The sequence below is a fragment of the Branchiostoma floridae genome, chromosome 16 (assembly GCF_000003815.2).
Source record: "Branchiostoma floridae strain S238N-H82 chromosome 16, Bfl_VNyyK, whole genome shotgun sequence".
NCBI lineage: Eukaryota > Metazoa > Chordata > Leptocardii > Amphioxiformes > Branchiostomatidae > Branchiostoma > Branchiostoma floridae.
Window position 1 is genome coordinate 3,886,603 of NC_049994.1, and position 25,009 is coordinate 3,911,611.

At 40.3% G+C, this 25,009-nt stretch overlaps 1 protein-coding gene and 1 non-coding gene across 2 annotated transcripts; one reads left to right on the forward strand and one right to left on the reverse strand.

Moving 5' to 3' along the window:
- Nucleotides 1-845: 845 nt before the first annotated feature.
- On the forward strand, nucleotides 846-24,338 carry LOC118403682 (angiotensin-converting enzyme-like). Its single transcript, XM_035802460.1, has 14 exons — nucleotides 846-1,076; nucleotides 3,803-3,964; nucleotides 4,680-4,764; nucleotides 5,552-5,695; nucleotides 6,141-6,332; nucleotides 7,998-8,095; nucleotides 8,693-8,862; nucleotides 18,279-18,403; nucleotides 18,845-18,946; nucleotides 20,342-20,486; nucleotides 20,948-21,046; nucleotides 22,226-22,348; nucleotides 22,867-23,036; nucleotides 23,512-24,338. Exons 1-14 carry the CDS (start codon nucleotides 876-878, stop codon nucleotides 23,607-23,609), a joined length of 1,914 nt encoding a protein of 637 aa, XP_035658353.1. The 5' UTR covers nucleotides 846-875; the 3' UTR covers nucleotides 23,610-24,338.
- On the reverse strand, nucleotides 2,016-2,087 carry Trnap-agg. The gene has a single exon. It is a non-coding gene; the product is annotated as a tRNA-Pro (tRNA).
- Nucleotides 24,339-25,009: the final 671 nt, after the last annotated feature.

Consider the following 25,009-nt stretch of genomic DNA (forward strand, 5'->3'; position numbering starts at 1 on the left):
GGTTACTGTAAAGTTGAAAATGTTAACGACAATCTGTTTACCGTGAAATACAAACCATCGGAAATATTTCCACTTATACAGTAAAAACCCTGCATGATATTTTCAACAGGAAAAATCTATTTTATCTGCACAGCGAACTTGAAATTCTGCGCATATTTCACATTTTACAGTATTCGGTCAGAAAAACACGATTTTAAACTGACTATTCATGCAACAAAGTGAGCATTGTTTTTAAACCACCACATCCGGTGTATAAAATTGGCTGTCTACTTGACAACGGAAAACAAACACTTAAGTATCGACATTTTGGTCTTGGGGTATATAAGGGCAGGTGTTAGTCAATATATGGAGTTCTTTATGCCAAGTGGGATGCTCTTTGTGTAAACTGTTTTTAAGTTTTGGTAATCTTAAAAGATCATTAAATCTATTTTAGAAATCTATCGAAAAAGCGATTTAGCTGGATGTTTTCAGTGTTAGACCAAATGTTTAAGTTGCCTGTTAAAGTAATGTTACAAGATGAAAATCTATTTGTGAAATCTGTCAAAAAAGTGATTAAGCTGGATTGGAATTTTTATACAAGATGTTTTTCAAAATTTATGCGCAAAATTGAATTACCAGTTCTTATGTGCCAACAGAAAATTCTTTACTGCAAATTATTGAAATGCGATATTATCGTAAATATATGGTAAACATAGACTCTTTAACACGTATCACCGATTGTTATCAAAAGCAATGTATGCAACGCCAATTTTGTATCTGGAAAGGTTTATCTTAAAGAAGTCAATCAATTACATATTATCTTATTAGTGACCTAACACTAGCCAAGCAACTACTTAGTACCTTTAGGAACGTACTCTGCGTACCCTACGCCCAAGATGGCGCGTGCAAGTTTCTTGGTTGTGTTCTTTCTTGTGGCCCTCTGTAATTCGAGGGCCCAAGCTTTGATTACAGACGAGGAGCAAGCGAGGCAATGGCTGGACCAGTACAACAGCTTGGCGGAACATTACTATTCTTTAGCCGAGGAAGCGAACTGGGCATACGAAACTAACATCAACCCACAAAACCAACAAGCGCAGGTTAGTACGCACTTGTGTAGTGCGGATTTTGTTTCCAGTATTAAAATATGGTAAAAAAAGGTACGTTTCATTTGTGGTGAGAAGAACATTATTGCAGGATTTCGTAAACAGCTGACAATGCTATCATAACATTTGAAAATTTTGATAATTTTTGGTCTGTTAGCGCGTTTTTCTGGATTTTTACTTGGGTGGGGCGGTTTTATTTTACCGCCTTTTAGGCTTTTTTTATCGGGCTTTCTGTTGTGTCAGGATTTTGTTTGTGCGCTAGCCAAAAAAAATAATACTGACAACATTTTGAGACCAAGAAAAACGTATTAAAAGACGTATAAAGCGAAGCCTAACATCTACTCCGAGAGCAGCATTTTTCGTAGCAACGTTGAAATGCGCTTTGCGCAAGGCGTGAATTGTAAATAGTAGCAACATAACCCTACAGGTGTGCTAGTATAACAAAAGATCGTATACATATATACCCATTGATTTTTGTAGATTCCGTGAAAAAAGTGAGCGGTCTATGCTTAGACTATGTCAGGTCATATTTGAAAAAGAATAAATTACAATCATTAATCTTTTAATTACAATTATTAATTTGTCAGGTGATACTTTCTGACGTATACATTAACTTCTGTATTTCTTTTATCCACGACAAAACTTTAATCATTTCGTAATTCTTGATTTATGTTTGTATAATCTACTTCGTTGCCTTTTACTTTATGTATCGTATTTCTTTTTTGTTTTGATGTCGTGGTATGCAAACATATCAACGATTTAGCGTGTCGCCACTCTGATATTCTTTACATATGTTGCAACAAAAACAGTAAAATTACCATTTCTTTTAACGATATGATGATCAAAAAAGAAAAAAAAATCAGTATGCTAACATTGCACAAAATACTACTTGTTGAAGTATTTTTACATGTTAAAAGGGGACAACAAAACTATGGGCTCGCCCGGGAATTGAACCCGGGACCTCTCGCACCCTAAGCGAGAATCATACCACTAGACCAGCGAGCCGCGTGAATGAGCCGGCCAGCTAAATAAACTTTAACGCTTAAACAAACAAATACGTGTCTAAACCCTCTTGCAGATTGTAACGTAACTTTAGGACGCACGCATTGCTGAACAAAGTACAACGAGTTTTCATTCGATTTCTGTGATTATGTTCAACTTCTTTTCGACGAAACTTTTGAGAATTAGTTTTCGTTGTGTACGTACTGAAAAAGCCGCTGCAAAACGTGGACCTTGAACTAAAATCAAACAAAACAAAACAAACATCACAGATTTGTCAACATGAAGTGTTTGTTGTTTTTATTTCACTGCACGTTTTGTAGCATGATTTTATGTGTTTTTTTTTCAATTTCTGCTCAAAACTTATAGATGCTGTGTCACCTTCGAAAGAATATCAAGTTAGTATAAGAAATGGCGAGCGAGTACTCTTTGTTTTTAATGTTCTGGTCAAGATCTTTTAATTGATTTTTCAAGGCTCGAGTTTTGATTCCATTTTCATATTATGTGGATATAAGAATGCTACAAGCCTCGTAAAGCCGAATGCAGTTTTAAGTCTTCATTTAGATTCTTTGAATGTAGCCATAGGATTTTATGTAGCAAAATTTCAAACGTAAGTGTACAAAAGTAGCGAGTTCCGCACAGTGCTGAATCGGGTTTTCGGAAAACCCTGTCCAGCCCAGACAGGGAAATGGGGTGGAAAACCCTGTCCAGTCTGAAAAGAGGGTCTGCATAGGGGTTCCTGGCAATGCTTAAAACTATTACTTCAGACATTACTTACACTAAACTGATACACATAACTATAGAATCGGCAGCATAATGAGTGACCCAAAGGTGCAATATGCATGCACACAAAGTCAGTTCTGTCAAATGCAATGTACCCAATTAACACTTATCTGGTAGGACATGAGGGGGAGAGAATCACACCCATTGTCCATCAAACAATGGATAGTGAGTGTCCGTCAATTTCGGGTTGTTAAATAGTGGCAATACATTACAAAGACAGGCTTTGAAAGGTTTTCTTTAAATGATAAGTGTGCAGTACTCATTTTGAGAGCTGGTCTGTTTAAATCCTGGTTTGATAGAATGACTGCGAAAGGTTTCAATATCAACACGACTTTAGTACACAATGTTATAACATTACATATATTTTACAATGCACTACAATAAAGCCGAGATGGCATTTTTCAAACCCTAGTACAAGTTGTGAGCTATATAGAACTATGTATCCTTTTGAAAATACTGTGTTTTATTTGCAAAATCATGCCGTAAGGCTAATAGCATGTTCAGTCTCAAAGACTTAAAGAGTAGAAGTTTTTTATATGATGCACAGAAGTAACAATGATGGATGATTTTTGTTCAGTTATAATTTTTGTATGACATTGTGTCACACTTCAAGTTGATGTTATTTCTGTGCTTAGCCATATTAAAGATAAAAAGATGTTGTTGTATACTAGTACTTAGTAGCTTACAACGTATGCCCCATGCAGACCCTCTTTTCAGACTGGACAGGGTTTTCCGCATTCCGGACTGGACAGGTTTTTCCGAAAACCCTGCTGAATCAACGGGTCGAATCGGCCTCAGCACTGGGCGCCTGTGTTTTCAGTGCTGAACGGCCTTGTTCCAGTGCTGCAGCTCCCTCAGCACTGGAATTCCAGAAAATAAGAATAATGAAATGGTTGGTCTCCTGTTTTTCTCTGAATGCAACTGGAAACGTCCTATAGGTGCAAGCCAGCTTGAACAGAGACAAGTTTAAGAAGGAGGCGTACGACAATTCCACGCAGTTTGACGTCAACTCCTTCACAAACGAGACCGTCAAACGCCTCTTCAACAAGATGAAGAACATTGGGAACGCCGGTCTCAGCGATCAGACCAAACTCAACAGGGTTAGTAAGGACATAGAGGGGACATATTTCTTCTTCTTTTGTATTTTTTTATTCGGAGTCTAGATCCCTTTTTGAATATCATGAACGTAACTGGGTTTGTTTCCAACAAATTAGATGAATATGTTTGTGAACGTAATTGGGTTTGTTTCCAACAAATTAGGTGAATACGTTTGTTTGTTCGTTCAGACTCTTGTAGTGTGCAGTGGCACATAGGACATACGTTTTCTCGCTGTTTCAATACCAGGGTATATTAGTACAGGGTGGGGTTGCTTTATAATGAATGAATGAATGAATGAATGAAGACCTTTATTGTACAATTTTGCCCAACCGGGCTAAGTACAGGTCACAACAAGTCAGGATATATACATACATACATATATTATAGCTAGCTATAGTCTTTCGCCTTCACCTCACTAGAGCCATAAATACAGGACCAACATTATCTTATGTCCATTCTGAAAGACGGGGGCTGCCCTAACCGAGATGCCTTACCTAGGATTGAGCGGGGTCTCTCCCAGTTATTAACTAATTGGAACCAGGAGGTCACCTGTGAGACTGCCACCAGTTGAGCTACAGGGACATCCCTAATGAACAAGTATAAATTTAACCCTGATTATTCACGGCACCATTGAAGTGTGGAAAAAGATATTGTAAAATTCCAGCAACACTAACAGATCCTGACAGAATATGTTGCCTCTTACTTTCTTCATTTTAGTTGACACGGCTTCTTGCCGATATGAAGCAAGTGTACAGCACCGGCAAAGTTCCGGACGGTGACCGTGAACTTGTATTTGAGCCAGGTGTGTGTCTTGACTTAATAGTTGTTTTCAATGTGAAAATAATGCCATTTTTTTTGTAAAAAGCTAATTCTGCCGAGACTGAAAGATATAATATAAACGCAGTTGGTTGAAAAGGCTTGTTATGAAATATGAAGTTCAAATGAATATGAAAAACAATTCAAAAGAAAACGAGAGATACAAGAACGCATACCTCCGGCAAATAGTCAGAAATCTAATGTCGACTTCTTTCTTATTCTTAACAGTCTTTTCATTCTTAAACAAATCTCGTACATTCTGTCTTGCATTTCCCTACCTATACAACTTTGGACCCGAGCCCAACCAACCCTCCCATCTTACCAGTCTCCTATTACACCATCTGCCACCTCACATCCTGCCACAGTCTACAAAATTCAAATAACTGTCGACATACAGCAAAACAATCAAACAAAGGCACAGACCAAAAACAGTGCCTCCTTTTTACGGAGGTAAAAGTGTCATTGGAATGTCATTGCAATAGGTGCCCTCTCACTGCACTTGCGTCACGCTTGCGTCACTGCGTTGTTCGAAAGATAGTCAACGAATTTCAGAGATAAAGAACGATTTTTCTTACTTTTTGTGTGTTTTGTCGTCTTCTAAGTCATACTTAGAATTCCGTGGCAAACAATATCTATTATTAAAAAAAATCGGAGAAAATAACATTAAAAAACAGTGACGCAGTGAACGAACCCTAGTGACGCAATCTTGACGCAAGTGTAGTGAGAGCATACCTTAAGTCAAGTGATGAATCACGCGTGTTTTTTTTTCGCAGATCTTACAAACGAGTTAGCGAATAGCCGTGACTACGACCGCCTGCAGTTCATCTGGAAAGGGTGGCGTGACGCTGTTGGACCGACGCTGCGCGACATGTACAAGGAGTATGTCACCCTCAAGAACGAGGCCATCGGAGAACTAGGTAAGCAAAGGACTACAACAAACATGCACATATGATGCATTACTTGTTCACCATTTCAATATAGAGTTCAAAAAAGAATTATCATTTACAAAGGCTAAGGTCATATTTTGAAGAGAAGTAAAAAAAGCTGATATAGAATGAAAGTTAAAGTCAAATGATTGAAAATGGCATCAAAATAGATGATTGGAAACAGCAAGGATTTAAAGGTATTCCAACTTCTGGTGAACCCTCTTGCAAAACACAGTCGAATGCGTTGCTAAAATCTACAAAGTATGGATTTCGACATCCATTTTGCCTGAGGTACTTGCTGATTAAAGTTAGTCAATACGATTATCAGATGTTTCATTTTTTCCAAAATTTGTCCTGCTTCGGTTTGAAAACGCTGTGTTCTGCAAAGGACGAGTGCTTGGGTCTCATAAATCGGGTATCACACCACTGTGTTCAGGTTACAATGACGTAGGTGACTACTGGCGTTCCTGGTATGAGACCCCAACGTTTGAAGATGACCTTGAGGCGCTGTGGCAGGAGGTCAGACCCATGTACCTGGAACTACATGCTTACGTCAGGCGTCGGCTGGGAGAATTTTACGGCAAGGACAAGATCGACGAAAATGATCCCATTCCTGCTCATCTGTTAGGTAAGTTTTATTTTATTTTATTTTACTGAAATTGCAAACAGAGGGCTTCCACATGTCAGGGAGCAGTGAAACACTTACATAAAACTAGAGTTCGGCGACCTCATACCTCCATGAAAATTTAGAGCTTTTGTAAATTTCATGCAATTGACTAAGACATTAACATAATTTATGCATGGTGTTGTTCATCATTGACAAACGTACACATGTCACAATTATAAAATTCCCATTATTAATCATAAAGTTGTTTTCAATTTTTACATAAATTATGCAAATAAGTTCCTCATTATCATATTTGGTATCTGCTTATATTCCACCTATCATATTAACATGTGTTACATTTATTGAAGTCCAGTTATTGAAAACAATGGAATTATACAATTTCCTCATTAATTATGCAAATTAACTCCTCATTTGCATAACATGCATATCATTATAAACATCTTTGCCTAAGCTACCTGCATACCTAAAATGTAGGCAATCCGTCAATCCTTTCTGCAGTTATCCTCTTTGGAATGTCTTGACAAAAACGCCCCTGCAGTTCCACAATTGAATGTTAGGGGACTGAAACTTGCCCCACTTTGTCATGACACTGAAAGCTATCTACCACGTAAATGTCACGACCATATCACGTACGGGACAAGAGATACATTGAAAAACTGCTATGATAGAATATTCTCATTAATTATGCAAATGTACTCCTATATTGCATAATTACTATTTTATCTTGTACAACATTGTCTAAGGTACCTACATACCAAAAATCATGAAAATCCGTTGTTCCCTTCTTGAGTTATCCTCGTCAGAAGTTTTTGACAATAATGCCCCTGCTATCCCAAAACTAGACGCTAGGGGGCCCAAACTTATGTCATTTTTTCCTGAGCATAAGAGCTATCTAATACTTAAAAATCTTGACCATAGCATGTTCAGAACACAGAGATAGCAAAACCGGAAGTTGCGCTGCAGTACCAAGGTCATACACCAGGGGGCCCAAAATTGACCTTGACCTTCGTCTTCCCAACCCCTACCCACATACCTAATATCATCGTAGTCCATCAAGAGGTTCTCAAGTTATGCTGACCACAAATATGCGGACACACAGACACACAGACACACACACAGACACACAGACACACAGACAGACACACTCAAAACTATACCTCCATTTTTTCATGGAGGTAATAAAGCTGTGGTACATCAAATGACAAGCATTTGCATATGCATAAAGCACGTTAAAACAATTATTTGGCGAAACGACCTCTACCATGTAGCAAAACCACTTCTACCATACGGCAAAGCGACTTCTATGAGGGTCTGCATGGGGGGGGGGGGGGTGCTGACAACGATTTACGCTAAATTCGGGATTGCTGACTACGCTTTACGTTAAATTCACGAAGGCTACCAACGCTTTACGCTACATCCCACTACGAATTACGTAAAATGAAAAAAAGCTTCCCAACGGATTACGGGAAATTAAAAAAAGGTCTGCCACGCCTTACGGAAAAAAGCACGCAGACCCTCTTCTATCACACGGCGAATCGACTTGTCATGTCATGTCACGAAACATAATGTAGCGATCTGACAAAGTAGCGAAACGATATATGACCGAACTGACCTACCTATCATAAATAATGATCGCTGACGTATGCAATATTGATATTCTTTCAGGTAACATGTGGTCCCAACAGTGGAACAACATTTACGACCTTGTGGAGCCGTTTTCCGGCAAACAACGGATTGACGTGACAAGCGCCATGGTGAATAAGGTGAGAGGATATCAATATATGTTAATCGTGCAAATGAAGAGCTGATTTGCATAATTAATGTCATGATAGTATCATTCTATAGTGAATAATGGAGATATAGTTTCGGGTCTGTCTGTCAGTTTGTCTGTGTTTTCGGATTTTTGTACATGAAGTCAGAAAATAATGTATAACTCAAGAACCTCTGAATGAATAACGATGATATATGGTATGTGGGTAGGTGTTTGGAAGACAAAGGTGAAGGTCAATTTTGGGCTCCTTGGTATATGATCTTGGTACTGCAGCAGAACCTCCTATCTTTGTATCTTTTGACCTGGACTTGCTGTGGTCTTGATTTTTGGTGGCAGATAACTGTGATGTAAGGAATACGTCGTGAATGTTTGGGTCCCCTAGCAGGCCGCTATGGAACTGCAGGGTCGTTTTTGTCAAAATCTTCTAAGGAGGAAAACTGGAGAAGGGAACGACAAATTTACATAATATTTCGTATGAAGGTAGCTTAGATAGAGATGTACATCATTAAGTCATCGATAGAGATGTACAACATTGCAAACTGGCACTTAATTTGCATATTCAATTAGGAAAATCTATATTCTTCTCCAGGGTTGGGACGCGTTGCGGATGTTTAACGAGTCAGAGCAGTTCTTCACGTCCCTGGGACTTATTCCCATGACGCCTGACTTCTGGCGGGACTCCATGATAGTCCGGCCGGAGGGGAGGGAGGTGGTGTGTTACGCCTCGGCATGGGACTTCTACAACAGGAGGGACTTCAGGTGAGTAGATCTGTAAATCTATGTACAGTCAAACCTGCCCAAGACGACCACCTGGGGGACCGGACAAAAGCGGCCGATTTGGTCAGGTGGTCGTCAAAATCGCGCTAGTTATCATTGAAAATCGATGACACCTCAAGAGTTGAGAATGATGCGGTCGTTATGGGCAGGGATTTGGTCCCTATGTTTGGCGGTGGCGGTCGCATTGGCCATGTGGTCGTTGTGAAGAGGTCGATTAATTCTTACGTCAATGGGGAAAATTTTCGGGACCGAGAAAAAAAGGTCGTAATGGCCAGGTGGTCGCTGACAAGAGGTGGTCGCTTGGGCAGGTTTGACTTTATTTATTCTTCCCAGCTTTTTAGTTCTCTGTAAAATTTTACCGTTTGTCACTGGAGCTGTGTGTCTGTGTCTTAATGTGTTTGTTAATATGTGAAACAAGACAGACACCCAATAATACCATGAAACATTTACGCCACAATGGTCAAAAGCGAGCTCTCCATTTTTATTCACTTACATTACCACTTAAAATGCCACTTACATCGTCACTTAAATAGGTAGGTTAAAATATGTACATGTGTCCAATTCAACTACAAGGGTGGTCTACAGCTAGGAAGGATACTATCTTTTTATAGAGGCAATTGAAAGGTTGATATACATGTTTTAAACGTAGATTTCACATCTCATTAGCAAATTTCATGCTGAAAGCTTCTTCCCCAGAACTGCATCTTTATAAAACAAGTTTCCTCGTCATCATTAAACTTTTCAGGAGTCATGTGGACATCTGACTTCAAATTCCAGTCAGTGTAACAAATGATTGGCTTCAGTGACGTCTTTTATAATGATCTTAATATAGTAAAACATACTCTGTGACGTATTTATGGTTTCCGCCGCATCAGTTGCAACAATATGTATTACGCCGATGATATGGACAGTCCCAGACAGACAAATAACGACGAACAGGAAAGAAAACGAAGCCCTTATATTACTGACAGCTTACCAGGACAAATTATGTACTTGTTTATTTTATAACTCTGGCACTGACCAATATGCTAGGAAGCCTAACATCTGTTTAGGGATTCCTCTACCGCGACAGCTGTTCCTTAGAGAACACATAACCCAATATCTGCATCACGCAACATCTGCTTGGCAATATCCAATTACCGCAAGGCCTAACGCACGGAGATAGCGCAGACCTGGACCAATATACCAAAGGACGTAGGGGTGATTTCTGAAATTATTACATTGATTATTTATTACATTGATTATAAAAACAGCTACCGCGAAAAAAACAACGTGCATCATCGCGCAACTGAGAGCAGACGACATGACAAACTACGAGTACATACGAATGTGGCGAACGAAACATAGAGATACAGATGCGAACACTCATCACATCAACCAACAACAATACTCTGTCGACGAAGGTTACCCTCCGTTCACAGAGTAATGAAATAAATAAACCGTTATTTCCCACAGCAATGCGTTTACATTTCTAATGTCAACAGTTGTCTGTTTACTGACGAAAAAAAAACATTTGGGATGACTGACGAATGACGTACATTATATTTATGGATGCTATGCTTTCTTTGCTGGCCTAAGAAGTACCATGTGGCTTGGAAAGATGGTTACGGTGTTGCGTTTTAGGTAAGTCAAAACCAAGTGACCATCCGGTCCTACAGCGATACCCCACAGGGAAAATGCAATATCAAAGTTCGCGACAGTACGGACAAACTCACCGCTGCTTGTGAACATGTCGACCCGGGGGTGGCCATTATTCGTCACGATGATATTACCCAAGGTGTCCACACAAATGCCTAGGGGGATATTCAACTGGCCCTGTCCGATCCCCCAGGTCCCAAACTTAGACAGCATGACCCCTGAGTGGCTGTATACTAGCACACTGCTAAATCTGTCTGTAACAAGAATATTTCCCGCCATACTTGATGTAATGTCACCCATTTTCAGGTATGGCACCACAAACCTACGAACAAGTAAGCCATTGGGTTCATAGATGATTATTTCATCCTTCGCTCCAACGATAATTTTGTGATTGCGGACGTCGATTGCAATGTGTGCCAATGGAACATTACTTTGCCGAAACCCCACCTTAAACTTGGCCATTGGCTGGCCGTCTCGGCTATACTGCACTGCAACATGTGCACAACTTTTAGCAACGATACTTGGATCAACTGCCCATACGTTGCCCTTTCCGTCAACTGCAATATCAGAGGGATTTGTTTTACAGTCTTTCTCTAACGGCAGTACAGTTGTGAAGCTGCGGAGAAAGAGCCCGTTCATGTCGAAGACTTGGACACGTTTGGTTCCAGAGTCACTCACGAATATCTCGTTATCGGTTGATACGGTCATTCCGGAGATCTCGTCAAATTGGCCCGGGTCTTCTCCCCTTCCTCCAAAGGTGATATTCGTCGCATTTCTGCCATGGCTTTCTGCAACGATTTATAATTTGAAGAAAGTTATTTTTCCAAAAACTTCAGATAGTTTTGTCTTATCATTACATGAACTAATCTGATTGAAACCTCATTGCATTATGTAACTTTGTTACTTACTTTGGGTCTTTCTGTATGGCTCAGTTCAGTTTATTAGAGTTCAACTTGATGTATGCTATGCAAATAGGTGCATGAAATCTGTTGACTTACAGAGGCGCTTCACTAATCGTACAAGCTAATATCATGTAATACAAAGGAAGACTACAATCACATTAAAATACAATTACAGTAAAGTTAAGATGACGCATACATTATAAAATCTGGTATGGTTTGATAATGCTCTCATAAATTCATTACAGAATATCTAAATTTTGTGACCAGTACTATGCTAATCTGTCTCTGACAATTGTTCCTGACTGGTAGATAGTCTGGGATGTTTCTGGGTTTATTTGGTTATGGGAGTCAATCCCCCCTTCAAACTGTTGGACACGTCACACTTCATTATTGCTCTTGCCCAGGGTAAGATTGTCTGAAGTTTAACAATGTTTTTGGCGCTTCTGTCGTATATCATCCAAACAAGAAAGCTTATGAAAAAAGCTGGCCTGTGCGTATTTTGGGAAAAGCCTGGATTTCAAACAAATTCACATGAAAAAAGAGTTTTTAAACATCGAATTACTTAATTGATCTGTCTTCTATTAAAAAAAAAACATCACATGAGATTTGCCTAACAAAGAAAAAAAAACTGAATCGTCACTCCTGAAGAAGGTCGACGGAAGTGCGACTGAAAATTCGAGGTGAGAATAATTTGTGTTGTACTACAGTTGAAAAACTTCAATATAAACAAAAAAAATGTTACAAGTGGGGTTCGAACCCACGATCCACGGCTGCAAAAGCAAATCGTTGTCTGCACCCAGAGCCGTAGGCCGTTCGGCCACGCTAACTCATGATCAATTACGTTATCACGCGTATGGAAGCGCTATTAGAAGGGTTTGGTTAAATTGACCGATCCATGCATCCATGCATCCATCCATGCATCCATGCATCCATCCATGCAAACAAAACGAATGGTTGAAAGACCCGCCTCTCCCGTCTCAAAGCCACATTGTAAATAAACTCACCTTCAAGCTGTAAGTTACTAGAGACTGACGACAGCTGTGCATGGTCCGATCGATTTTCGCTACATGTGAGGGGGGTATTAGGGAGCGGTCACATAGGTCGTGCGATCGTCGTACGATCGCTAATTTAAATCTAATTTGAGCATTTTTGGGGACAGCCATGCATGTGTCTTACAAAGTTTATCTGTCTTGCTACTGAAAATATGTTTTGGATCCTTGTCGGTTGTTGGTACTGTCCCAGACTGCTTAAAAAATTTTACGGTATCAAAATCGTACGACGATCGCACGACATATGTGACCGCGCCCTTATACCCCCGTCACATGCAACTAAAATCGATCGGACGACGTGTTTGCGAGCTCTGAATTACGAGGAGGCATGGCCGACGAAGAAATGGCAGAGTTCCCCCCTTCCCGTCAGGGTCATGCCCCCTTGTAATTTGGAGCTCGCAGACTCGTCGTCCGATCAATTTTCTCTACATGTAACGGGGGTATTACGACAAAAGAGAGAAGCAAATCGTTGTACTACTACGTACTGTAGACACAAGAATGTCATCAGCGATGGTTGTCCTGCTGGAATAGTTACAGGCAGTGGTTGGGCCAGTGTCCGAAACAGAGTGACCAGCTGGCGTGGAGGCATTGTCCGGAGCAGAGTGACCAGGCGTGGAGGCAGTGTCCGGAGTAGAGTGACCAGTGGTGAACGCAGTGGACACTGTCGTTGTCGGCTGAAGATAGGAAAATATCTACTCATTTTGCTGATTCAATGAAATATCATATCATCTGAACACCGGTCGAATTGTGGTGTTTGAAAATATCGGTGTTTCAGTAAGACTTAGATATGTAACACTACCATTTGCATTTCTTTGTCAGAATGTAAAAACATCATTCATTTGGACTTAAACTATATTTGTACAAGATAAACATATATTGTCGATGTCTAGAGTATTTAAGAACTTGTAGAACTGAACAAATCGACGGAAATAACTAATCTCCAAGCAGATCCTACGGTGTCGTATAAATAGTATCAAAGCTGGCCAAGGAGTATAGCCGAGCACCGGTGCCTGTTTGACCCCCTTTAGCCGGCTATACTACTTGGCCAGCTTTGAAACTAACTCTAAGGTACCGTAGGGTCTACTTGGAGACTAGGAAATAACAAGGAGAAAAAGACAAGTCCAGAATACTCAGCCTACCACTGATGTCGTGCTGTTGAAGAATAACCAGAGAAAGATCCCAGCGACGATGAACAGCGTTAGGACTGCAAATGGTTTTAAAGCTCCGCACATCCGGTGATATGTGCACCCTGGAACAAATTAAACAATTATTACTAATATGAAACTTTAAAGCGTTGAGCATAAAATGTGTCAAGAAACAAACAAAGCGGAAAGTAACAAGAGTAGATATCTCGTGAAAAACAAAGATTTTTTTATGACTTCAAAACGGTTTTTTCATTATTCTAGTCTTCCATAAGTGAAGACATTTGTTACACATGCTTAGACATGGTTAGACATCGTTAATGGCACCTCATATGAGGATGAACTGAACTGATAAGTGAAGAATTTTTCCAACTTTGTATTTGAACCAAAGGGGCATTCCACTCCAGAAGGGAGTATTGTTTTCCAATAGATAATGTGTCAATGAATACATAATTAGCAGAATTTTGTGGAATTCACCTTGGGATGAATTACGTGATGTGTGTTTTATAAAACAATAATGACACTCACTAAACCCATGCAGACCCTACCCATGCATTCCCTATACGCATAGACACTTTGTTTATCGTACATATTTTCGGAATAAATGAGGTACGCTAAGCACACCTAGAAGGCAAATTGCTCATAAGATAGCAAAGAATACGTCAAGAACAAGACGAGATTTCTTAGCGAACCTGAAATTAGTTTTGTAACCTTACCTAAAAGTTTTGCATTGTATTCAGCCATAGGATTAATTCAATTAGAGGGTACTTGGGGAGTTTAGTAGAACATTGAATGTTTTTGAGGCATGTGGAGCAACTGTTTCTTTTTTATCGTATAATGTGAAGTAGTATGCAGTTATCACTTCCTAAAATTGATATCTATCGGAAAATTACACTCCCGTGTGGAGTGGAATGCCCTTTAAACCTACCCTGGCAAAAGAGGTTGAAAAAGACAACAGATGCTTCGAAATGTAAAACATTCCTCACCGTATGCTTCCTGTCTTTGGATGTTTGGCATGTGCATCGGCTTCATAGCATGACGAATCTCATTCATGTCTTGACCATCACGCACAGCGCCTGGCACGTGGGCACAATTTCTCGAAACATCGTTGTTTCTGTTTGAAGCAGCTGTACGCTTCTGGAAAGGGTCTTTTGTTTGATTATCCCCTACAGCTGTTTCACACGTAATGTCATCCTGGTCCATGTATGCGGCAGCATATGGTTCAATGTTCACATCATCATCATCGTCATCATCAATCCTTGGGGGTGGGTTACCATTACCACTATCGTCATGTTCCTGGTATTTGACAGCATATGGTTTGATGTCCACACCATCATCATCAGTCCTTGGGAGTGGGTTACCATTACCACTATCTTCATGATCTTGGTATCTAACAGCATATGGTTTAATGCCCTCATCATCAGAGGCTACATCAGTCATTGAGAGTTGGGTATCATTTTCACTATCTTCATGTTCCTGGTATCTAACAGCATATGGTTTAATGTCCACATCAGCAGAGACTACATCAGTTGATTCGACGACGGTTCCATTCGGTTTCAGGCATCTAAAAGCATATGGCTGGAGGCAGGAATTCGAACTGTCCTCATTGCTTGCTGTCTCAACGACACTTTCCTCTGCAACCTCTTGCTGTTGCTTAACAGCATACGGCTGAAAGCAAGGACTGTCGTTGTTGTTAGCTGGCATAGAGTTGACTTCATCATATTTCTGATGTGTATCAGATGATGGTTGTGTGCAGAGATTGCCACCATTGTTAATTGCGAGCGCAGGGTTCACACTTGGTTCCATGGTGCTTTGCAGGTACGTCGGATTAGGGTTAACGTCGTTTGGGTGTACATCAGAGAAGGAATCACGGTGCAATGTTTGTACATCGGATTTGGATCCCTAGCTGTTGTCGTGTGCATGTGACCGTCATTCTCTTTGAAAGTGTCATTGTTAGATGAGCCGCATCCTGCCAAGCTTATGTCGTTAACATTGCTGCTGATGGACTTAGGGGGTTCGGCCGTCGTCTCTGATGATGTTTTCTTCATGCTACACGTACTATGACCCTTGCATATGTATGCAATAGCGTAAGTATCTGAATCAGTAGGGCTGATAGTGATCGTTTGTCTGTTTTTGACATTGAGTTGTTCGTTGTCGTCTTTGTGTTCATTTTCCTCACCGGGAGAGATGTGGAAATTGACGTCATTTTGCCTGAAGACGGGTCCCTCAGCTTTTGTATCCGGTTCCGCCATGCTTTCAGTCAAGACGTTGACGTCGGAGGATACGTCTTCAGTTATGGCTCCGAGACATCTTGACGATACCTTAACTTTGTGACGTAAAGGTAGTATCTCATTGCACTTGGGGCACCGGTGCGGCACTGCGGGGTTCATTCACTGCGGCACTGTTTTGTTATTTTCTTCCGAATCTTTATAATTAAGATATTGCGTAATACGTAAAAATATGACTGAGAATATGACAAAATACACAAAACGTAAAAGAAATTCGTTCTTTATCTCTGGAATTCGTTGAGTCATCTACGAACCCCGCAGTGCCACACCGGTGCCCCAAGTGCTGCGAGATACCACCGTAAGGGTCCACGTGTGTTTTTTGCCAATTACATTAGACAGACTGACTCTTTGCTCCTATTTGGTGGTCTATTCCAAAGTTCGAAACCTTCCCGTTTCACGTCTCAATTTTTGCTCTGAATTTTCTATATCTATATATGATAATGTGTACTGTATGATCTCCACCGCCCACTGAAAAAAAATGTTACGCAATAGACAGACAGATCTAATCAATTTCTATGTAGATGAAGCAGCCCACGAGTCATCTTCTGTCACCAGACAATTCATGTGAATGCTGAGATTAAACTTACTTCGTTGTCCTGCAGAGGTTGTGTCTGACATTTTGTTCTTACTTTAAGTATGTTTGCTGATATGCCACATGTTTCTTCATTATCCTTTATAATCCTTAATTTTCAACTCTTTCTTTACGTACAAAATATAGGTTTTTTTATCAATCAGGTAAAGGATCATCACCTTGTTAAATAAGAATATGGCGACAGTCTTGTCAAAACTGCGTTATAGGTTTTCAAATTTATTTTTGGCTCTACAGAAAATCAGAGACACCCACTTATCCTAAATAAAAAGTACGCCTTCGATTCGTTCATGAGGGAAAAACAGCATTTGAATACCATAAAATGGCACTTACGCATGTGTTTCTATCATGGATCGGTTGGAAAAAATCCTTTAGATTGGCATCCTATAAATTTTCCAAATTCTAGAGATTTTTAAAGTTGTCTCTTGTTTAAACGTGAAAATATAGTCTACCTAAGATAAGATTAGAAGAACAAAGATTGTGTCATTTTGTACTTACGGTGGAGACTTTGGAATCGGCTTGCCCTTTCACAGCGAAACTGATCTTGAGGCTCACTCAGGGCCGAGACATGATATGTGTAGGCGGCAAAACTACTGGATAAGCAAATTGGGCATTGCACACTGTACTTTCAAAAAGGGGGACATTCTTATTGTCACAGGATTTGACGATAGCTTTTATATAGTAGTTAAATGAAACGTTTACTAAGATAAGAGGTTTCGCGACAACTAAAAAAAATATGTTTACGAATTTAGAAGTTTCCATTGCGTCAGGCTTCACTCCTTTTGGGAATGATTAAAATGGACTTGCCCAGCGTCTTTGTCTCTAGACGTAGTTCAGGAACAGGTAAAATATGCATACATATTCATGTATTACTGTATACAAATGTATTTTGACACCCACGTACTTTTCATCAAATGCATGCTTGAGAGCTGAATGTCATGGGTAGCCAGTTGCTTAATCTCCAAGTAGATCCTGGGGTAGCATGAGATAGTATTAAAAGCTGCCAGAGGAGTAGAGCCGGCATAGGAGTGTGTATGCGGTGCCCGTAATAACTCCCTTTGGTACCGGTCGGCTATACTCTCAGTTGGCCAGCATTGATATAATTTTATCGCACCGTAGGATCTGCTTGAAGATTACCAGTTGCTATGGTAAGGACATCCAGGTTTCACACTGTATCATGTACAGTGGAAAAAGTAGCACCTTAGAGTCCCACCTGATATGTTAATGAAAGCAGGAGTCATCCCGGTATTAGATGTAATTAAGATCTTCCCCACATCTTATGGTACAAATCTTAAGGCATAAATGGTGGTACCTATCTCTGATTCCTTAGCCCCTGGGCCAGGAAGTTATGCAGGCACCCCCCCCCCCCTCTTTGTCCTTGATGGGGTTATGGTCTCAGAGCACAGCAGAGCACGGCGTTCGTCATGACAACGGCCCCCAAGACCACCGCCTACGCTTCTCTGTAGAAAAAAGTTGGCGAAACCACTGTTTATTGTGCTTAAGCTTGTCGAAAAGAGCCAAGGAGATTTAGCTGTACAAAGAACCTGTATATATGCAAACACTGTACATATCGCCTGTCTTCTTTGTAAGGAGCGACCAGTGGAAGGCTAGCTCTTCAGTGAGCTGAAAAGGATCGACCTCACTTTCCTTCCCTTGTCGAAAAGAGCCAGGGTATTTTCGCTGTACAATGTACTAGTAGAAACAGTAACATTTATCATCTGTCTTCTTTGTCAGTCACGACCTGTGGAAGATTAGCTGTTCAGTGAGCTAAACTCCTTAATTTCTTACAGAATCAAGATGTGTACGGAGGTGACCCAGGATGACCTCCAGACGGTTCACCATGAGATGGGACATATCGAGTACTTCCTGCAGTACAAGGACCAACCTGTGCCCTTCCGGGATGGAGCAAACCCTGGTATAGATACCCATGTGTTGCAAACAATTACTGTACCTGTAAATTTATGTTATTTTGGTTTTGACTCGAGACAAAGATCCCTCACCATAGGAAATTTAACCGTCACATCTTTTTCATCGGGTATTTGACATATTTGTCAACATTAACGTTCTGTATATAAACATTACCTTATATGGGCAGGTCAAAGGTTAACGGAAGTTGATACCACCCATCGTCTCTGAGGAGCTTGATTTGATCTCTTTTTAGATTTTTTTTTTCAAATTGATTATTTTCTGTGAAGAATTTGGTGCAAAATATAATTGCTATGTTGTAATTGCCAATCTGTGCATTGTGAGAAATTGAGTAACCAATTTATGTTATAATATTAGTTGTAAAGACTTCAAAGTATGCGCGTATACAGCTTGACAAATAACGATTGGAGATTATCTGTCATAACGTTAGGTTTCCATGAAGCAGTGGGCGACTGTTTGGCGCTATCGGTGTCCACACCTAAACATCTGAAGGAGATAGGTCTCATCGATGGTGTACTTCAGGAAGATGACGGTAGGGGGCTCTTTACCAACCTTGAATTTTTCAACGTGGAAAATACACATTAATACGAAATAGTAAGAAGTGAGTAAAATGTGCTAGTTTAAGTGAGTCGTTGCTATATATTTCTGCTTAGGAAAAGTACAAAAAAACTGAAGGTCTCTTACGCACCTGAATTATTTTTATCTTATTTTAAATTTCTTTATTCATCATTATGAATTTCTGTGAATTCTGTCTATGCCGAACCCGGGCCAACCCAACCTTTCCATCCTACAAGTCTCCGGCTACACCATCTTCCGTCTCACACCCTGTCACTCTACGATTCAAATAAGTAAATGCAGATACACACCGATACAATCACCTAGACTGAAGCTAAACAATGTTGTGTTGATTTTTTAAAGAAAGTCCTTTGTTCAAAACAAAGTGTTCTATTCTGAGCATTCGCATTTCTGATTGGTTCTGTTGTGTACTGCGGGTAGGTGTCGCTGTTAACAGATGCGGTCCCAAACGTTCACAACTGTTCACTGTTGTGTTGTCTGTTTTATTACAGAAGCTGACATAAACTACCTAATGAAACAGGCCCTGGAAAAGATCGCTTTCCTCCCGTTAGCGTTTATTCCAGGTTTTAGTTCTGTTGTGTACTGCAGTTAGGTGTCGCTGCTACCAGATGCGGTCCCAAACGTTCACAACCGTTCACTGTTGTGCTGGTTGTTCTATTACAGAAGTTGACATTAATTACCTGATGAAGCAGGCCCTGGAGAAGATCGCTTTCCAAACGTTTGTGTTTATTCCAGATTCTAGTTCTGTTGCGTACTGCAGGTAAGAGTCGCTGCTAACAGATGCGGTCCCAAACGTTCACAACTGTTCACTGTTGTGTTGTCTGTTTTATTACAGAAGCTGACATAAACTACCTAATGAAACAGGCCCTGGAAAAGATCGCTTTCCTCCCTTTTGCGTTTTTTCCAGGTTTTAGTTCTGTTGCGTACTGCAGGTAGGAGTCGCTGCTAACAAATGCGGTCCCAAACGTTTACACCGTTCACTATTGTGCTGGTTGTTCTATTACAGAAGCGGATATTAACTACCTAATGAAACAGGCCCTGGAAAAGATCGCTTTCCTCCCTTTTTCGTTTATTCCAGATTCTAGTTCTGTTGCGTACTGCAGGTAGGAGTCGATGCTACCAGATGCAGTCCCAAACGTTCACAACTGTTCACTGTTGTATTGTCTGAATTTATTGCAGAAGCTGATATAAACTACCTAATGAAGCAGGCACTGGAGAAGAACGCTTTCATCTCGTTTGCGTTTATTCCAGGATCTAGTTCTGCTTCGTACTGCAGGTAGGAGTCGCTGCTATCAGATGCGGTCCCAAACCTTCACAACCATTCACTATTGTGCTGATTGTTCTATTATAGAAGCGGATATTAACTACCTGATGAAACAGGCTCTGGAGAAGATCGCCTTCCTCCCGTTTGCGTACATGATGGACCAGTGGCGCTGGAAGGTGTTCGATGGACGAATCACGCCCGACAACATGAACCAGGAATGGTGGAAGCTGAGGTGGGGATGTTGATCTTTTTGGCGACGCCTTAGGGCAGAGGTATCTGAATATCGATCATTGGATCGCTCTCTAGTGACTTGTAACAAACTTTTAACCAAAACTTCTTTAAAAGACTTAATTATAAGTTGTCATTTCATTGATAGATGAAACCTTAAGTAGACAAAAAAATCGCAAACATAGCCTGTCGAGAACACAAGATGCCAAAAGCGGAAGTTCAACTGCAGTGCCCTAACATTCCACTAGTGGGCACAGAATCTGATCATTACCTTGTCTTATCAAGACCTAGACCTACGCACACAACAAAAATGTAATAAAGTAAGAATTTTTTCTGGGTTCTTTTAAAGTACTACAAACATATCCTTATTTCTAAAGAAATGGAGCATAGCGAAATTTATGATATAGTTATGCTTGATTGTTTATTTGTTTGTTTGTTTATTTGTTTACATTTGATCATTTGCAGGCAGCAGTATCAAGGTATCGTCCCACCCGTGAAACGAGACGAGAACGACTTTGACCCCGGATGTAAATTCCACATTCCGGCAGACGTTCCATACATCAGGTCAGAGTTCAGAGTTCGTTACTTTGTAAATCAATAAATGGACACTACTTTCTTTGGACAACGTATTTCCTTAAAAACTCTTGAGTGTTTTCTTCAAGCGAAATGTTTATTAAAATTTGCTTTTACCAGATGCAACTATTGGCAAATAAACTATGCAAACAAATGGAAACTTTTATCAACGAAGACATTTACTACATACTCAAACTGAGACTAATAAAGATACCATCGTAAGCTCTTGATTTGATTTGATTTGATTTATTCGGCTGTATAATCATGAGAAATATAGCCAGGGCTACCCAACTAGCCGGAGGCTATCATCAAGGGCTAGCCCTGGTAACATTACAATATACGTTATACAATAGTATACAGTATACAACAGTATTAACGATACATGTAACTTTGACTATAGAGGTGATCCGTGTTTACAGCTTGACTAGCAGTCGTACGATCTAGAATGTCAGTCTATGATACAAATAATATTACTCGGTTATCTATATAAGGCTAGTTAGTCAGCGATTAACACGTTTGAACGCTATAATGTATACGTACTACAGTGCAGATCGTTCAGTAGGAACAGTAGTTGTTGCCATCAATAGCTACTATCAGTAATACAATGACTATTAGGAAACTATGATATACTTTATCAAGCGTTTACAGAGTATTTGTTATCAAGCGACGTGCGCAGTCTATTTTTGAAGGAGCTGATGGCGCAAGCTGTACGGGTACTACTGGGGAGAGAGTTCCAGAGGGAAATTGCTCTGCTGACAAATGTTCTCTGGGATCGTGTAGTCTTGTATGCAGGAGTAGTCAAATGTTCACTGTTTCTTAGGGGTAAGCTCTTATGTACCAGTACGGTACTGAGAGTGTTGACCGCCCACCTAATACATTAGCACCACCGGGGAATTTTACGGGGTTTGTTTCAATAATAATAACTTCGATCAATCTCAGAACGGCCGACTAGATAGAAATGATAGGTCGTTAGAAAATAATCTCTATGGTTATGCTTATTCTAATCCCCAAGCCGGACCGAAACAATAGCTACAAGGCTCGATCCCACACGGCAATACCGAAAACCACCTGCCTTTTGGTCCTCAATTCAAGATGGCGGGACGGTCACTGAAAGTAGCATATGCCGCGTATACAAAGTGTGTGATTTGCGACATGTTATTTTTCTTGTAGGTACTTCGTGAGTTTCATCGTCCAGTTCCAATTCTACGAGGCGATGTGTGACGCGTCCGGCCATACCGGCCCGCTGTACAAGTGCGACTTCTACCGGTCACCTGAGGCAGGACAGCTCCTCGGGTAACCTTCAAAACAAATTCTAGTACTATCGGAAAATAGTTCTTTTCTAATGAATTTTGTAGATCTGTAGATTTTACGGGCGGATGGAATAGTCACACCTCATTGCAGTGATGTTGTATCACACATCAACACGACGTCAAGCGCGTTTTGTGGGAACTTTTAATTTGCAGATTAGTATCTCTTAAAAAAGTTTGTAACTACATACACTCGTAGCGTTCATATTGGTGCCACTTTTACAACTATTCAATAATTTTCACTTCAACAACTACAGCCATGGCTACCACCGTGATGGTAGTGTCACCTTTACAAGTACAATCATTATGATACAACGCAACATATTTGCTTATTTGGGTAATTTTCCAAGAAATAGAAGACAATTCTTGTTTTCTTTCTGAAATCAGGGGTAAATAAATGAGCGCGCGGATGTCATCCATAAGATTTACTTGCTGTGGCCTTAAGTTGTAATATGATAATATGATATGGCTCCTTTTTTTACCCATAAACTTGTTTTCCAATAGGGACATGTTGAAGCTGGGCTCCAGCCGACCCTGGCCCGAAGCGATGGAAGCCATCACCGGTAGGAGGGCCATGTCTGCCGCCCCGCTGGTCCGGTACTTCGAGCCCCTCACCACCTGGCTACGTCAAAACAACACCGACAGTGGAACCAAAACTGGATGGACCCGATTCGGTATGCCTAAAACTGTACATAATTACCTTTGTGGCCAAGAAGTAGCCTGGGTACCATTCGGAAAGTAGTTCGCTCCGGCGTTCATTATAGACTATATACAGTCGCTTGACTCGCTTCTAGCCCTGGCATTTATTATGCACTATACATGTCGCTTTTCGGTGTTTCTTTATAGCAGAAGCGATCATAGGAGCGAACTACTATCCCGATGCTATCCAGGCTAGCCAAGAAGGTTGTAGATGTATATGTGCTTAATCCGACATAAAAGCTGTAGATGGACTTTTATGGTATCTGGTAGGTAGGCAACGTAGCGGATTCATATCATATAGTCCACAGTGGAACCTGTTTGATAGAATATTGTCACACCAGGACCTACAGTTTGTCACCAAGTTTCGACAACTTGTCAGCTGCTTTGCCATGCTGTTCCTTACCGCATGGTCTTTTAAAAATTTTTGTATTTCTTTTGTTTTCATTACAGAGCCATGGACTTCCAGTGCTCCGAAGATGACAGGCTCTGCTATGGCCACCGCTCTGATCTGTGTGCTGTGTTGCCTGTTCAGCCGTTTGATGATCTGATTAAGTGAACAAAAGATTGTCTTAAAAGCTAAGTAGTTGTGAGATTAAAGATGATTGATAAGTAACCGCAGCTTGAAAGTTCTTAAGCGTTAAGTCTTCCATTAAGAAAAGCAATTATTGCTTAAGGCGACTACGATCGAGATACTGTTAGTACTGTTACAGTGCCATTCCTGACTGTCTATCATAATTAGCCATTTAACCAATGAGGGCATGGCAGTTAGAGGTTCCACCAATGAGCGTATCTGCCAAATGTTTGCATCTTTGCTAGTGGGGCTATTGGATCAGTCTGTAAGATGAGTCTTTCCTGTTGAGTCTTTCTTTTTCCAGCGTACACGTTGTTGGATATACAGTTTAAATGGAATGCAGTTGTTACGTAATTTTAGGGCTCGGAATATTCCTTGTATAAGCAATGTGCCAAAAAATAAAGAAACAAGAAAGCGAGTCATCCATGGATATAAGAAAATGGACCTGTCTTTTGTGATAATTATGTTAACCATGACATTGTCACGCGTGTGCTGATGAACCACAGATGCTTTTGAACTGGAGGATGTCTTATCGATTTCATACCTTGAACAATTTGCCTCTATACTTGAAATACAGAAATAGTGGTAAGAAGATTGCAGAGTTGTTAACTATGGATTTGTTAGGTTTGGCGTGTGTTTGTTTATCAGAGACTGTACTAACGTTACATGAAGTTTTACAGGCGAAAGATCAGAGCTTTTACTCAAATTTGTTTGTTCGTGCATTGTTTCTTTGTCTTGTATTATATTTATATACGTCATAAAAGTTATATGTGAGGGCCGAGATTGCGATCTGGTATTAAAGAGAGTTATTTAGTAAGAGAAAGTAAGAAATGTAGAAAGAAAGATGGTAAGACCAAAGAGGTTATATAGAGTCCTATATAGCTTCCTTGGTAAGACATATATATTTTGCCATACATTGTACCGTGTACGATCGTTGCGCAATAAAGTTCTTCTTCTGTATATAGAGCGAAAGATAATAAGACAGAGAGAGAGAGAGAAAGAATAAGAGAGAGAGAGAGAGACAGTCTGTGAGAGAGAGAATAAGAGAGAGAGAGAGATCAGGAAAGAATGATGGTAATATATTAAAGCCTTCGTGAACAGTTCAACCGGCAAACATGTGATTATGAACTCTACAGGGCAAGCCATGTCACACAAGAATCACACTTCAAAGTTGACCGGGGGATTCGGGTGTGCATGGGGGATTAATCAACTTAAAAGTTTGTTATTCCGCATCGCAGTTACTGTTATGGTTTGTGCTGCAAACCCTGTGAACCCCCCCATGTCAATACAGGTTTATACTGAACACTGTACAAGCTGCATGATATTTTATCCAGATCTATTTGATCCACTCACAGCAGGACGGACCTAACTTTTTTT

Coding starts and splice junctions, on each gene's coding strand:
- LOC118403682 (XM_035802460.1), top strand. CDS start 876: ATGGCGCGTGCAAGTTTCTTGGTTGTGTTCTTTCTTGTGGCCCTCTGT. Junction 3,965..4,679: donor ATCAGACCAAACTCAACAGG/GTTAGTAAGGAC, acceptor TCTTCATTTTAG/TTGACACGGCTTCTTGCCGA. Junction 21,047..22,225: donor GCAGACGTTCCATACATCAG/GTCAGAGTTCAG, acceptor TTTTTCTTGTAG/GTACTTCGTGAGTTTCATCG.